Source organism: Ctenopharyngodon idella, chromosome 4 (assembly GCF_019924925.1).
Source record: "Ctenopharyngodon idella isolate HZGC_01 chromosome 4, HZGC01, whole genome shotgun sequence".
NCBI classification, from domain to species: domain Eukaryota; kingdom Metazoa; phylum Chordata; class Actinopteri; order Cypriniformes; family Xenocyprididae; genus Ctenopharyngodon; species Ctenopharyngodon idella.
In genome coordinates, this window is record NC_067223.1 from 6,454,121 (window position 1) to 6,466,482 (window position 12,362).

The 12,362-nt window shown below is 39.8% G+C and overlaps 1 protein-coding gene across 1 annotated transcript; it reads right to left on the reverse strand.

The window, feature by feature from the left end:
* Window positions 1-185: 185 nt before the first annotated feature.
* wnt7ba (wingless-type MMTV integration site family, member 7Ba) lies at window positions 186-12,041 on the reverse strand. Its single transcript, XM_051892324.1, has 4 exons — window positions 11,581-12,041; window positions 8,826-9,052; window positions 6,186-6,457; window positions 186-4,171 (listed from the first exon to the last, which is right to left on the reverse strand). The coding sequence occupies exons 1-4, from the start codon at window positions 11,661-11,663 to the stop codon at window positions 3,692-3,694; spliced, it is 1,062 nt and encodes a 353-aa protein (XP_051748284.1). The 5' UTR covers window positions 11,664-12,041; the 3' UTR covers window positions 186-3,691.
* Between the last annotated feature and the right edge of the window lie 321 nt (window positions 12,042-12,362).

Sequence of the window (12,362 nt, forward strand, 5' to 3'; positions counted from 1 at the left end):
CAATTAAAAATAACTGTTTTCTATTTAAACAGATAATTTATTCCTGTGATGGCAAAGCTAAATTTTCAGCAGCCATTACTCTAGTCTTAAGTGTCATATGATTCTTGTTAAAAACAATATATATATATATATATATATATATGTATATATATATATATATATACACTCACCAGCCACTTTATTAGGTACATTTTCAACTGCTCGTTAACGCAAATATCTAAACAGCCAATCACATGGCAGCAACTCAGTACATTTGGGCATGTAGACATGGTCAGGATGATCTGCTGAAGTTCAAACTGAGCATTAGAATGGGAGAAAGGTGATTTAAGTGACTTTGAACATGGCATGGTTGTTGGTCCCAGACGGGCTGGTCTGAGTGTTTCAGAGACTGCTGATCTACTGGGATTTTCACACACAACCATCTCTAGGGTTTACAGAGAATAGTCCAAAAAATAGAAAATATAGATAGAAAATATCCGACAATTCTCTGGGTGAAAATGCCTTGTTGATGGAGAATGACCAGACTGGTTCAAGCTGATAGAAAGGCAACAGTCACCCAAATAACCACTCGTTGCAGAAGAGCATCTCTGAACGCACAACACATCGAACCTTGAAGCAGATGGGCTACAGCAGCAGAAGACCACACTGGGTGTCTCTCCTGTCAGCTAAGAACAGGAAACTGAGGATGCAATTCGAACGGGCTTACCAAAATTGGAAGACTGGAAAAACATTGCCTGGTCTGATGAGTCTCAATTTCTGCCTGGTTGTTCAGATGATAGGATCAGAATTTGGCGTAAACAACATGAAAGCATGGATCCATCCTGCCTTGTATCAACGGTTCAGGCTGGTGTTGGTGGTGTAATGGTGTGGGGGAGATTTTCTTGGCACACTTTAGGCCCCTTAGTACCAATTGAGCATCGTTTATACACCACAGCCTACCTAAGAATTGTTGCTGACCATGTCCTCCATCCCTTTATGACCACAGCGTCCCCATCTTCTGATGGCTACTTCCAGCAGGATAATGCACCATGTCACAAAGCTCAAATCATCTCAAACTGGTTTCTTGAACATGACAATGAGTTGACTATACTCAAATGGCCTCCACAGTCATCAGATCTCAATCCAACAGAGCACTTTTAGGATGTGGTGGAACGAGAGATTCGCATCATGGAGGTGCAGCCAACAAATCTGCAGCAAATGCGTGATGTCAGTATCTCTGTGGAATGTTTCCAGAACCTTGTTGAATCAATGCCACAAAGAATTAAGGCAGTTTTGAAGGCAAAAGGTGCTAGCAAGGTGTACCTAATAAAGTGGCTGGTGAGTGTATATATAGGGCTACTATTGTAATGCATCCTCTTCATACTTATATATAAAGACCCAGTATAAATGGGTCTTTACACAGGAAAATAGCTGCTTTTATATTTTAGGAACAGGGATTTCACTCTAGATTCTTATTGATTGTAATGTATGTTTACTGTCCAGCATAATCTACACAGGACATTAGCAACCTATCCCAAACCGACCAGATACCAGTCATCAGTTATTTCTCTCTTGGTGTATCCCACACCACTTTTTTTTTTTTGCCCTTGTAGCCATCTAGTTCTGCACTTAGTTTGTCCCAAGTGAATCAGACCAGAAGTATTAGCTTGCAGAATCACATCTCGCCCCATCCTGTCCTGGAATGAGCTGAGTGGTCCACACACACACACCCCCGTAGCTTTAATACCCCTCAATGGAGGCCTCTACTTTCCCCACAACACCCTGTTTTTTCTGCCTCATATTTTTTAATGACAAAATGTTTGTGCGAAACAATCGGGTTGACTTTTCTCTCAATCCGGGGTATAGTGTTGGGAGCTTACGCGGTTCCGGTACCCAGCAGTTCAGACAGCTAACAAAACAGGTCCTATTTACTTCTGCTCCGGTGGCTGCCTGCAATGCTTTTCACACACAGGAAAAAGACCAGAGGGGCAGAGAGCATACGGCGGGTGAATGAATGAGCCAGGTCGGATGCCTATTCAAACCCAGGCGGGAGCAGATCTGCGTCACTCCGAGATCAGCGTTTCGCAGTATCTACACCCACGCCTCGCTCCGTGCATCTGGGAAGAAACTTTACGCAGGGTCTAGTGAGTCGATTGAGCAAGATGTTGACGTGTGTTTAGCAACAACATTTTGCCTAGTAATAAGATGAACACAGCTGAATGTATTTGATCCAAACTGTTTGATTCATTTATTTATCTAGTGATTTTACTGTACATCTCTTCAAAAAAAAAAAAAAAAGTATAAATACAACCAGGCTACAAAAAGATGAGATGGTTTCATATCAAACTTGAAAAGGAAATTATGGGGAACTCAGGAAAAATAATAATAATAAAAAAACAGTTTACATCATTATATCAGGACAAAAAATGTAGATCTGCAATTAAACAATAAAAATATGACAAGGAAAATAGTATTAATAATTACTCTGAATATACCTGACATAAAGTGCCATATTCTCTACATAAAAAAATATATTTTAACAAATTTGCCAGCCATATAACTTGTATAAACAATTTAGATTAAAAAAATGTTGCTACTCAAAATATTTCCAGTGACCTTTTAACCATTTTCAGAATATAACTAGACGGACCAGTGATGTGGAATCCCATGTCTCTGGCATTCGTGGGAATGGTCGGTCACTCAAATGGTGGTGGGTCCTATTGCAGTTCTATGAAGTATCTGAAAGCTCTCTCTCTTACGTTCCCACACATGGTTAGACAATGCAGCATACATGGCCAAGTCTTGATACGACTAAGGAAGCTTCTCTCTTCATAAAAAAAAAAGTTTTCAAAAAAAGCCAACAGTATGCATCACAACCACCAGTGAAGCAAATGGCAACGTATTCACCAAAATGATGATGATTCCCAAGTGTAGAAATGAGCTGACCACTTTCCTATCGATCAACTGCAATAGTAATTCAGGAGTAAAGAAGCTCTTTTTACATACACAATGTCCTGTATTGTTTCGGGTTGTATTTTAGAAGCAACAGATCAGTAGCAATGATATTAGAAGTTTACACCTCTGTATACCATTATGAGACAACTACAGTATAAACATTTGCAGTCTTTTTTTTTCTCCAAAGAGAAGGAAAAAAGGTATTTTTTTTTCAGTGTTCAAACAGATACAGTGTGACCGAACGTTTAAAGCTTTCCAGCGTTTCCAGAGTTGCAGCACATCTTTCCTCTTGAACTCCCATAGGGGCTCAACTGGTGGGACATTTTACATCTTTTACAAGTTGTCTTTGTAATAAGCTTTCTTTAATTTGAAAAAAAAAAATAGAGAAGTCACTTTTGTGGGCAGTTTAGACTGTCCGATAAGAGTTTTGAGTCTATGTTTTAGACCTCAGGTGACCTTCCTCAAGTCTGTGAGCATCTGAGAACTAAAGCCTTGCACTGCATATGTAGCGTCCACATGTTTGCATGAAATCACAAAACAGTCAGTCTGAGTTCAGTGCAATTTCCTCTAAAGTTCCAGCATCTTCATTATTCATCCCCATCTCCCTCGGCAATGACCTTTCTTGCATAAAGACTGCCTGATGTGCAAAACGAAGCCGTGTATATGTTCGACACTTCCATTTCTCTTTCAAACACTTCCTGTTTCTCTCCATTGGCTTCTTGCCTTTCTTCCTTGTCTTTTCAACTCTTCCACTCGCTCATTTACAGGTGAACACCTCTGTCTTTTCACTGCAGGTGTTGCACTTAACGAAGCAGCACCATTGGAACTTGCAGTTGCACTGCCATACGCGCGTGTACTGGTGGGTGTTGTGGCCTCGGCCGCAGCACATCAGGTTGCAGCCGTCCGTGTGAGGAGACGTGTGGTTACACAGGCGCCCTCTCGTTCCCGCGCTCCCCGTTGCAGCGTCTTCCTCGCAATAGTTGGGTGAACGCTCTAAGTAAACCAAGTCTGTGTCGGTGGGCTTTATGTACCCACGGGACTGCTTGAGGCGCAAGAAGGAGGGTTGGCGAAAACGCGTGGCTCTCACAGCCTCCACCTCAACCGCAGTGGTATAACGCTCCTTAAGTAAGTAGCCGATCTCTCTAAATTTCGGCAAAGTCGTCCAGCAGGTTTTTGTGGTGCATGAGCCGGAGACGCCATGGCACTTACATTCAAGCTTCATCCTTTCCTCTAGAACCTGCAGCAGTAATGGACAAAACAAACAGTGTTACCAAATGGCATATAAAGCACAAACTTTTGTTTGTCTTTTATGTTATTTTATTAATTTTATATATATTATTGTGTGCGTTTTTTGTTTTGTTTTTAAATGTGGTTTATCTGCTTTTTATTTCCTGGTTAAACTCACATAGTCTTTTACAAATGGGCATGACTTCATCAGAGGCCTCTGAATCTGTGGTACGAGTGAATTTGTGCAGCTGATGGGTAAGGGAAATTCTTGACATTTTATTTTGACTGTTTTCAGCAATTTGAACCAAAACCCATTATTCAATACATCCTGAGCAATGTCTCAATGTGCGATGCCAGATATCTGTCAAAACTGAGAGGAAAAAATATGTTTTAGCCAAATCATACCCTGTAATTTTCTCTACCTTCCGAAGGGCCACATCAAAGAATGAGAGAAATGTCCATAATTCTCAAGTCCCCATTTATGTATATGGTTACATTTGAGTTAAAAGCAGAAGTATTTGGCTGTTTGATGTGTTACTGATATGTTCAACAGACAGACGTACGTGATAGTTGACGTTTACCCGTTTAGTTCAATCTTAATCTTCCCCTTCAGTGAGAGGGATTTGAGATTCAGTAGTAATGTTCCTATTTTTTTTCCCCACTAACTCTTTAATCTCTCTGTCTAAAAGCAGTGTATCACTATTCATGGTTTATATTAACTAAATCACATGAAAACATGACAATTCTTTAATTTAATATACAGGAGTTGGATAATGAAACTGAGACACCTGGTTTTAGACCACAATAATTTATTAGTATGGTGTAGGGCCTCCTTTTGCGGCCAATAAAGCATCAGTTCGTTTTGGGAATGACCGATACAAATCCTTCACAGTTGCCAAGGGGATTTTGAGCCATTCCTCTTCCAGAACAGTGGCCAGGTCACTGACTTGCTCCTCCAAAATAGTGGCTCAAAAATATTTAGATCTGGTGACTGTGCAGGCCATGGGAGATGTTCAACTTCACTTTCATGTTCATCAAACCATTCTGTCACAAGTCTTGCTGCTGTGTGTATTGGTCCATTATCATGCTTATAGATGGCCCCACCTTCAGGGTACAATGTTTGAACCATTAGGTGGACATAGTCCCCAGAATGGTTCGGTAGTCCTTGGCCGTGACAAGCCCATCATGCACAGTAGAGAATGCCATGATATTTCAGCCCAAACCATCACTGATCCTCTGCCGTACTTCACTCTGGGCTGCAACAGTCCGGGTGTTAAGCCTCTTTGGGGCTTCTCCAACACTGTAAATGTGGGAAAGACAGTGATGGTGGACTCATCAGAGAACAATATATGTTTCACTTTGTCCACAGTCCAAGATTTGCACTGTTGGCATCAATGAAACCAATATTTGGCATTGGCACGAGTGACCAAAAGTTTGGCTATAGCAGCCCGACCATGAATATTGACTCTGTGGAGCTCCCAATGAACAGTTTTGGTGGAAACAGGAGTCGATGTGCGTATTTAATTCTGCATTGAGCTGGGCAACTGTGGTTTTGTGGTTTTTGGATACAATCCGGGTTAGGACATCCCTTTCAGACAGCTTCCTCAGTTACTCCTGTTGGATGTGGTTCGTCCTTCGTGGTGGTAAGCCGACATTACCCTGGATACCATAGCTCTCGATACACCACAAAGACTTGCTGTCCTGGTCACAGATTAGCCAGTGAGATGCGCACCAACAATTTTTCCACTTTTGAACTCTAATATGTCTCCCATTATGTTGTGTGGATTGCAGTATTTTATGTACAGCGGTGCTATTGCTCTGCTAATTCAACCTTCACACTCTACTCTTACTGATGGAATGTAAAACCAGTGAAGATTGGCCATCAGGCCGCGCATATGTAGGCGTGAAATGTCCAATAATATATTGGCCAGTGTTTCAGTTTCATTGTCCAACCCCTGTATACTTTGCATACTTTTATGTAACTTTTATTAATACTAGTTTATACAGCTTGTTTTCTTTCATACCTTTCGTCCTGCTTCATTATTGTGCAGGTTCATTAGTCTCCTTGCATTTTTTTTAACCTCTCTGGCATCCACAAAGCGTCTTGAGAACTCCACCCCATATTTGACGTCTGCTGAACAGCCGCCCCATTTCCAGCCCTCCTCCTGGTCATGATAGCCCTGCTTTTCTCTATCACAGCCGCAGTGGCTCAGGTTGCCCTGGCTACAGGCTGCTGTCACAGCGTGGGCAACACCTGCTGCTGTGATGGCGTAGGTAAATGCAGCCTCCTTGCTACCTAGGAAGAAAAGAGTAGAACCTCTGAGATGATTTGACACCACTGACATCCCAAAGTTCATGCTAGTGAGTTTCTTATTGTTTGAGTGCATCTTTTTTGATTTCTTCTCAACAGCGTAGCTACTGCATCTACCAGCGGGGTTTAACCTCCAGTGCGAAGCAGCCATAACACGCCTGACTGTAATTTTTAACCTTAAGAAATGATTAACTGGCTCATGTTTGTTTGATCAGTGATGAAGCTAAACTCTGCAGGGAGGTTCATCTCAAGGAACAGGATTGAGAGCTCCTGATCTCAAGAATGATGTAAGGAGACTAAACTGACCCCTGCTGGTCAGCCGTTATGAAAGACCACTGAGGTTAGTAGGAATGGACTGACCGCCACAAAGATCTCTATACTGTTGTCTGTTTGTATGGAGACTATTTTTGCATTAATAAATGACAGAATCTAAGAGTTTTAATTACAAACAAAATGTTTAATTGGTTTATCCAATATGGAAGGATTGAGGATGCATTGTTCAAATTGATTTTTCTGAACTATTTAGGTCTGTAGCTTATGGCTTCACGTTGATCTTTGCATTCGTATTAAACCTTTCTTAAAACACATGAGTTGCTCATGTTTCAGTGTAACAAAACGGCTGCAATATTTATCATTCCCTTTGCATTGTACATAGCTGCTAAATTATTTACATTTATATTTCTTTACATTTGAGGTTAACAATGCCTTTATGCAACATTTGCAAATGTAATTTAAAATCTACTATATGCAGACTTTCCATTTTATTCTTCTGAAACATCAAAACAAAACAAAAAAATCATTAATTAAAAAAATCTCCTACCCTATTTCTCTCTCCCTCTCGCTCTTTTGGTCATTGGTCATTGGGTGTCCATTTATTTATTTATTTATTTATTTATTTAGTGTCTCCCCCCCCCCCCCCCCCCCCCCCCCAAAAAATGTTGTTCATTCCATTTGCATTGTACATGGGCGCCATATTGCGAAGAGCTGAAGTATGGTCATTACAGTCAGACCTCATTGCCAGACTTCAGATGAAGACTAATCATCAAGTCTGCCAATAATACCGCAATATTTTAGTGTTTACCAATTTACATTTACAATATGAGCAAGAAATAAATATGAAATTGCTGTTGTTCTTTTTTTAAGGATAATATCCCTCTTCAATATATGCTGGCATTGAATCTTGTAAAAGAAACAGTGATTACCCTCTTCATCCTACAAAATGGAAAGAGACCATTAGCGTTGTGGTTCTTCTCATAGCTAAAGCTGACGTCCTATAACTGATCATCAGGTTTGACTGAGCACAGGATTTTCCTTTATCCAGCCAAGAGCCTGAATCTGAAAGCTACAAAGACTTTGGATGATTTGACAAGTAATGCATGCCTGGACCTTCAGATGAATTTTAACTACCATTATTCTAATGGATTTTGTGGGAAAACTCAGTGGCATTTCAGTGAAGTCCACAATGGCTATTAAATAACCAACAGTTTATGCTAAAATGCCTATTTGAACATTAAATTTTGAGAAATACGAAATTCAATGGAAAAGAATTTTGGAAGATATTTTCTCCTGTAGTTACAATGCACCCTGCTTCCTAAACGTTAAATATTTTTGGTTAATTCGGTTATGCTTTGAGCTGCCGGTAAATGCCATTTTACCATGTTTAAATCAATTTTTCAATCGAAATCAGTGCAGAAAATGTGTAAACAGTCTGCAGATTCCATACAGGCCTCCATACTGCTTATGAAAAACTCTTTTAAACTCAACTTTCCTGCTACAAATATCAAATACAATGACTTTTCTTTAGGTCTCACAAAAGCAATTTGCACAAAAGAACATAAAAAAGCTTCATACACATTAGGACCCACAAATGCACAGCGTAGAGCTCACCACAACCAAGAAACATGCATTTCCTTCAACAAAAGAAATAAGATTATGCTGTGTGGAGCCAACCAACCCCCAAAAGAGTGATTGTTACCAGGACCATTGGATTAAACACAGCCCCGCACCGCACCCTGACCGTAACAAAACATTTTTGATTGATAGGCAATTTATATGGGAGTGCAATATTAAAAAAACATATTACTGTGTGTTCTCCTGGTTGAGGTTCTCACAAAGTCACTGGTGCTGTTTGTGTGTGTGTGTGTGTGTGTGTGTGTGTGTGTGTGTAACTGTGCAAATGTTTTGTTGAAAGAGTTTTTTTTTAAAGTAATTGCGGACAGAATGCATCCACTTTAACCTCTTTTTGTCTCACTTGATTCGCAGGGACACTCTCTTGGAAACAAGTCAGAGCCAAAGCAATAGGCACACACAAGCATAGCACCAAAGCACAGCTCACGGGGCTGCACCTACTGACCTACTCTCAGCTCTTGCCCAAAGACGGTCCTCTCGCCAAGGGCAGAGCAGTTCCACCGTCCGTAGCGAAACTGATACTGGCACTCGTTGATGCCCAGCTGAGCGCCCTCTCCAATGACGATGATGGCATCTGGGCGGCTCTGGCAGATGGCACGCTGTCGGGGGGCCAGGCCGGGAATCTTGTTGCAGATGATGTTCGCGCCCAAAGCCACAACTGAAGACAAAGCCCTTTTGGAGGAGACCAGACACATTGATGTCAGCAGCTGATGTAGACCAGGTATTCAAGAAATGGACAGTTCACCCAAAAATGAAAGTTCTGTCATCATTTACCTGCTTTATGTCATTCCAAACCTGTATGACTTTCTTCTGTGGAACACAAAAGAAGATATTTCGGAAAATATATCATTTTGTTTTTTGTCCATGCAATTAAATCAATGGGTTCCAATGCTGTTTTAAACCCTGTTGACTTTCATTGCATGAACGAAAACAATCTTTAAAATATCTTTAATTTTTTAGAGAAGAGAGAACGACATGAGGGTGAGTTAATGATGACAAATTTTTCATTTTTGAGTGAACTATCCATTCAGCATGTAATTTTCTTGGTAAGTGGACAGCACAAAACTATTTAAGATTGCTTAGTGTTTTAGAAGATGTATTTGTAGGTTTGTAAAGACTCTTCAAATACCCAAACCCTTCTCATGATTTAAATGCACTTTGCCAGACAATTTCCTTACAGACGTTTCCATATTTTTCAATATGCCACAGGAAACATTTGAAAGATTGCCTTTACTATAATGAAAGAATTTAAGGGCATCTCATTTAAAACAGAACAACAAACAATTCAAAGTTCATAAATCAAAGCTTTTATGAGCAAGTGTGGAACTGAACTTGATTTAAATGAGATGGGGGTCCAAAATACTGTCTAAAAAGGTTAACGGCCCAAGCATACACTATACTCTACAGACAAAGACCATATACAACAATGCAATCACAGCATATACAGCCCAATTAAAGTGAAACTACACACATAACTTGGATTTCACTTGTAAATCAAGCCATCTGTTCTTCAACAATGTTCACCACAATGTTAGTCAATTGACTAACATTTAACACAGATGAACACGATTCAGACATATATTGACCTATTTTAAACTGTTCCGGCCACAATGGAAGATGCTAGAACCAATGATGACAAGATGAAGTCCTATTTTAGAGCAGACCAACTAATGTCCCGGTTTAAATTTGGAATAAGTACATTTAAGCTAAGAAAGCCATGCTTGAGATGAGCTACCAAACCTAGAGTGTGCATTCATCAGTCATAATAACAGCTTAGCATTCTTGTTCGCATAACAAGAATGTTTATTTAATAACATCTGAATACAGGGAAACTTTTTAATGGCATGCACGCCATGCAGCATATCTCTTTTATCAAAAGCATTTTTTTTTTTTTTTTTTTTTTTTTTTACACTTTGTGACATTTATTATTTTTTAAGTTAAGTTACATATAGGTCTGGTCTGAGGAAAATCTACAAAAAATATTTTAGGCTCTAAATAGTCAATAGGCCACCAAATGAAAAGAAGAAATTTAACTGGGAATCCGAGAACAAAATGTGAATTGTAACTCAAAACTTTAAATAATGACCACTTCTGAAACAGTGACCAGAATCTATTTAAAGCCCACTTATGATCCACACATACGTTTGAAATGTGTGGCTCAGTAATTTCTCCACAGGCTGAACTTTAGTGCAAATAAAAAGTTCAGTCTTTTCCAGCGAGACGCACATCTCACCCTCTGCTTTTTTCCCCAAATGCGGTTTTCCAATTACAAGCATTTGACATCAGAACATGATGTTGTAATGAGTAAAACATTGTCCTTATGTTCTCACAGCAAATGAATGAAAGGTAATCTCATCAATTTTGAGTGAATTAACTGGTTTATACTGAGATATGACTAGTATAGCCTATAACTGGGTGGTATGATTGGTATATAGCTGTAAATAAACAATTTATAATCTTTTATTCTTATTTAATTTAAAAAAAGTTCATCAAGTATGTATAGGCAGGGCACAATGTTACACAAAACACCATCAGTGTAACACACATGATAAATGCAATAATATTCATAATGTGCATAACTGATGATAGAAAATAAACAACTGCTTAAAAGAAGATAACATTTGTATAAATGTACTTAACTTTTTTACTGTAAATTATATGCTTAGCCATGTTTTTACTTAAAAACATATAAATTAGCCTAGTAAATTGGTTAAGAAAGCATTAAAATTACATTCCCTATAGTTTTTCACCCTATGCATGATAACTAGTTAACCAATAAACAGGTTTTACTGTAGCATTTTTAATTTAAATGACTTATATTTTTACAGTAAATGGTTTCTGGCACATTGTCTTTTTAAATAAATAATATAACCCTTACGATCCAATCAGCAGCATTGTACTTCAAGCACACTTTCCTTTGAACTATCAGTGACTCAGATGCAATTAAAACACATGCACATGCTCAGTCTCTTCGTGTAACACAGCAGGTGCACTAAATAATATCACCTCCAACATGCGAAAATCATGATTTGTTTGCGCTCTTAAAACGCATTCATATCCAGATGACTATCTAATTTTGCAATGCAATAACGATAGAGCTCTTTAACTTCGTTTTAATTGTCCCCAGCTGCTGACAGTGTTGCCAGATCGCCACAAGATCTTAAAGGTGAGAATAAAAAAAATCAGTGGTTCAAACCTACAGGTAGCTGCCGCTGGTGAGGATGAGGAAGATCTGGGGGTAGTAGACTGACAGCAATGCACCGCAGGATGAGATGCTGCGCATGGTGACATTGAAGAGAGCGCGTGGAGAAAGCGAACTTCTGAAGTTTTGTCGTGACGTTACGCTGCTGCTCGGCGCGCCGCGATCCGTGCGTGAGCTGCGGGCGCGGAGACACGATCCGTCATCTCCTGCGCGATAGGGGCTAATTCAGAGTGTGCTCCCCGCCGCGGGCTGACGGCTGATTTTAGGGATTTCGGGTCTTGTGTCGGTGCTTTGCCATTGGCAGAGGGGGGGACACTCCAGTCCGCCCACCTTTACGGGCACGGTTGAATGACATCTCCGCCTTTTTGTGGTATATTGCGCTTAATTTCGAAGATATTGATTAGGAATGCGCAGGAATCTGGTTTGAAGTCGTTTCTTTTATTGCTATTAATAATATTCACATGGTCTATTGGGGAGACCTTGTTTAAAACTAATAAGAAAGTGAAAACTCAGGATTTATAAAGTGTTCTGCTTTGGCCGACAACAATTCCGTTTAGTAAATGATGCGTGCAGCTTCTCTCATCGCTGTAGATGGCAGGCATGAGTCACCCAAAGAAGCTATGGGTGCGAATTATGAGGGAGTTTGAGAAGGTCTGATCCTAATTAAGATTTGTGCCTTCTCAGCTGAAGTCAACATTCAAAAGTATTTATTCTTTTTACGTGGGTGAGTATATTTCAAAGGGTTTGAAGTAACGAATTCGTTCGGCTGAGGCGGTAACC

Coding starts and splice junctions, on each gene's coding strand:
- wnt7ba (XM_051892324.1), bottom strand. CDS start 11,663: ATGCGCAGCATCTCATCCTGCGGTGCATTGCTGTCAGTCTACTACCCC. Junction 9,053..11,580: donor CTCACCAGCGGCAGCTACCT/GTAGGTTTGAAC, acceptor CTCCTCCAAAAG/GGCTTTGTCTTCAGTTGTGG. Junction 4,172..6,185: donor ATAATGAAGCAGGACGAAAG/GTATGAAAGAAA, acceptor TTACTGCTGCAG/GTTCTAGAGGAAAGGATGAA.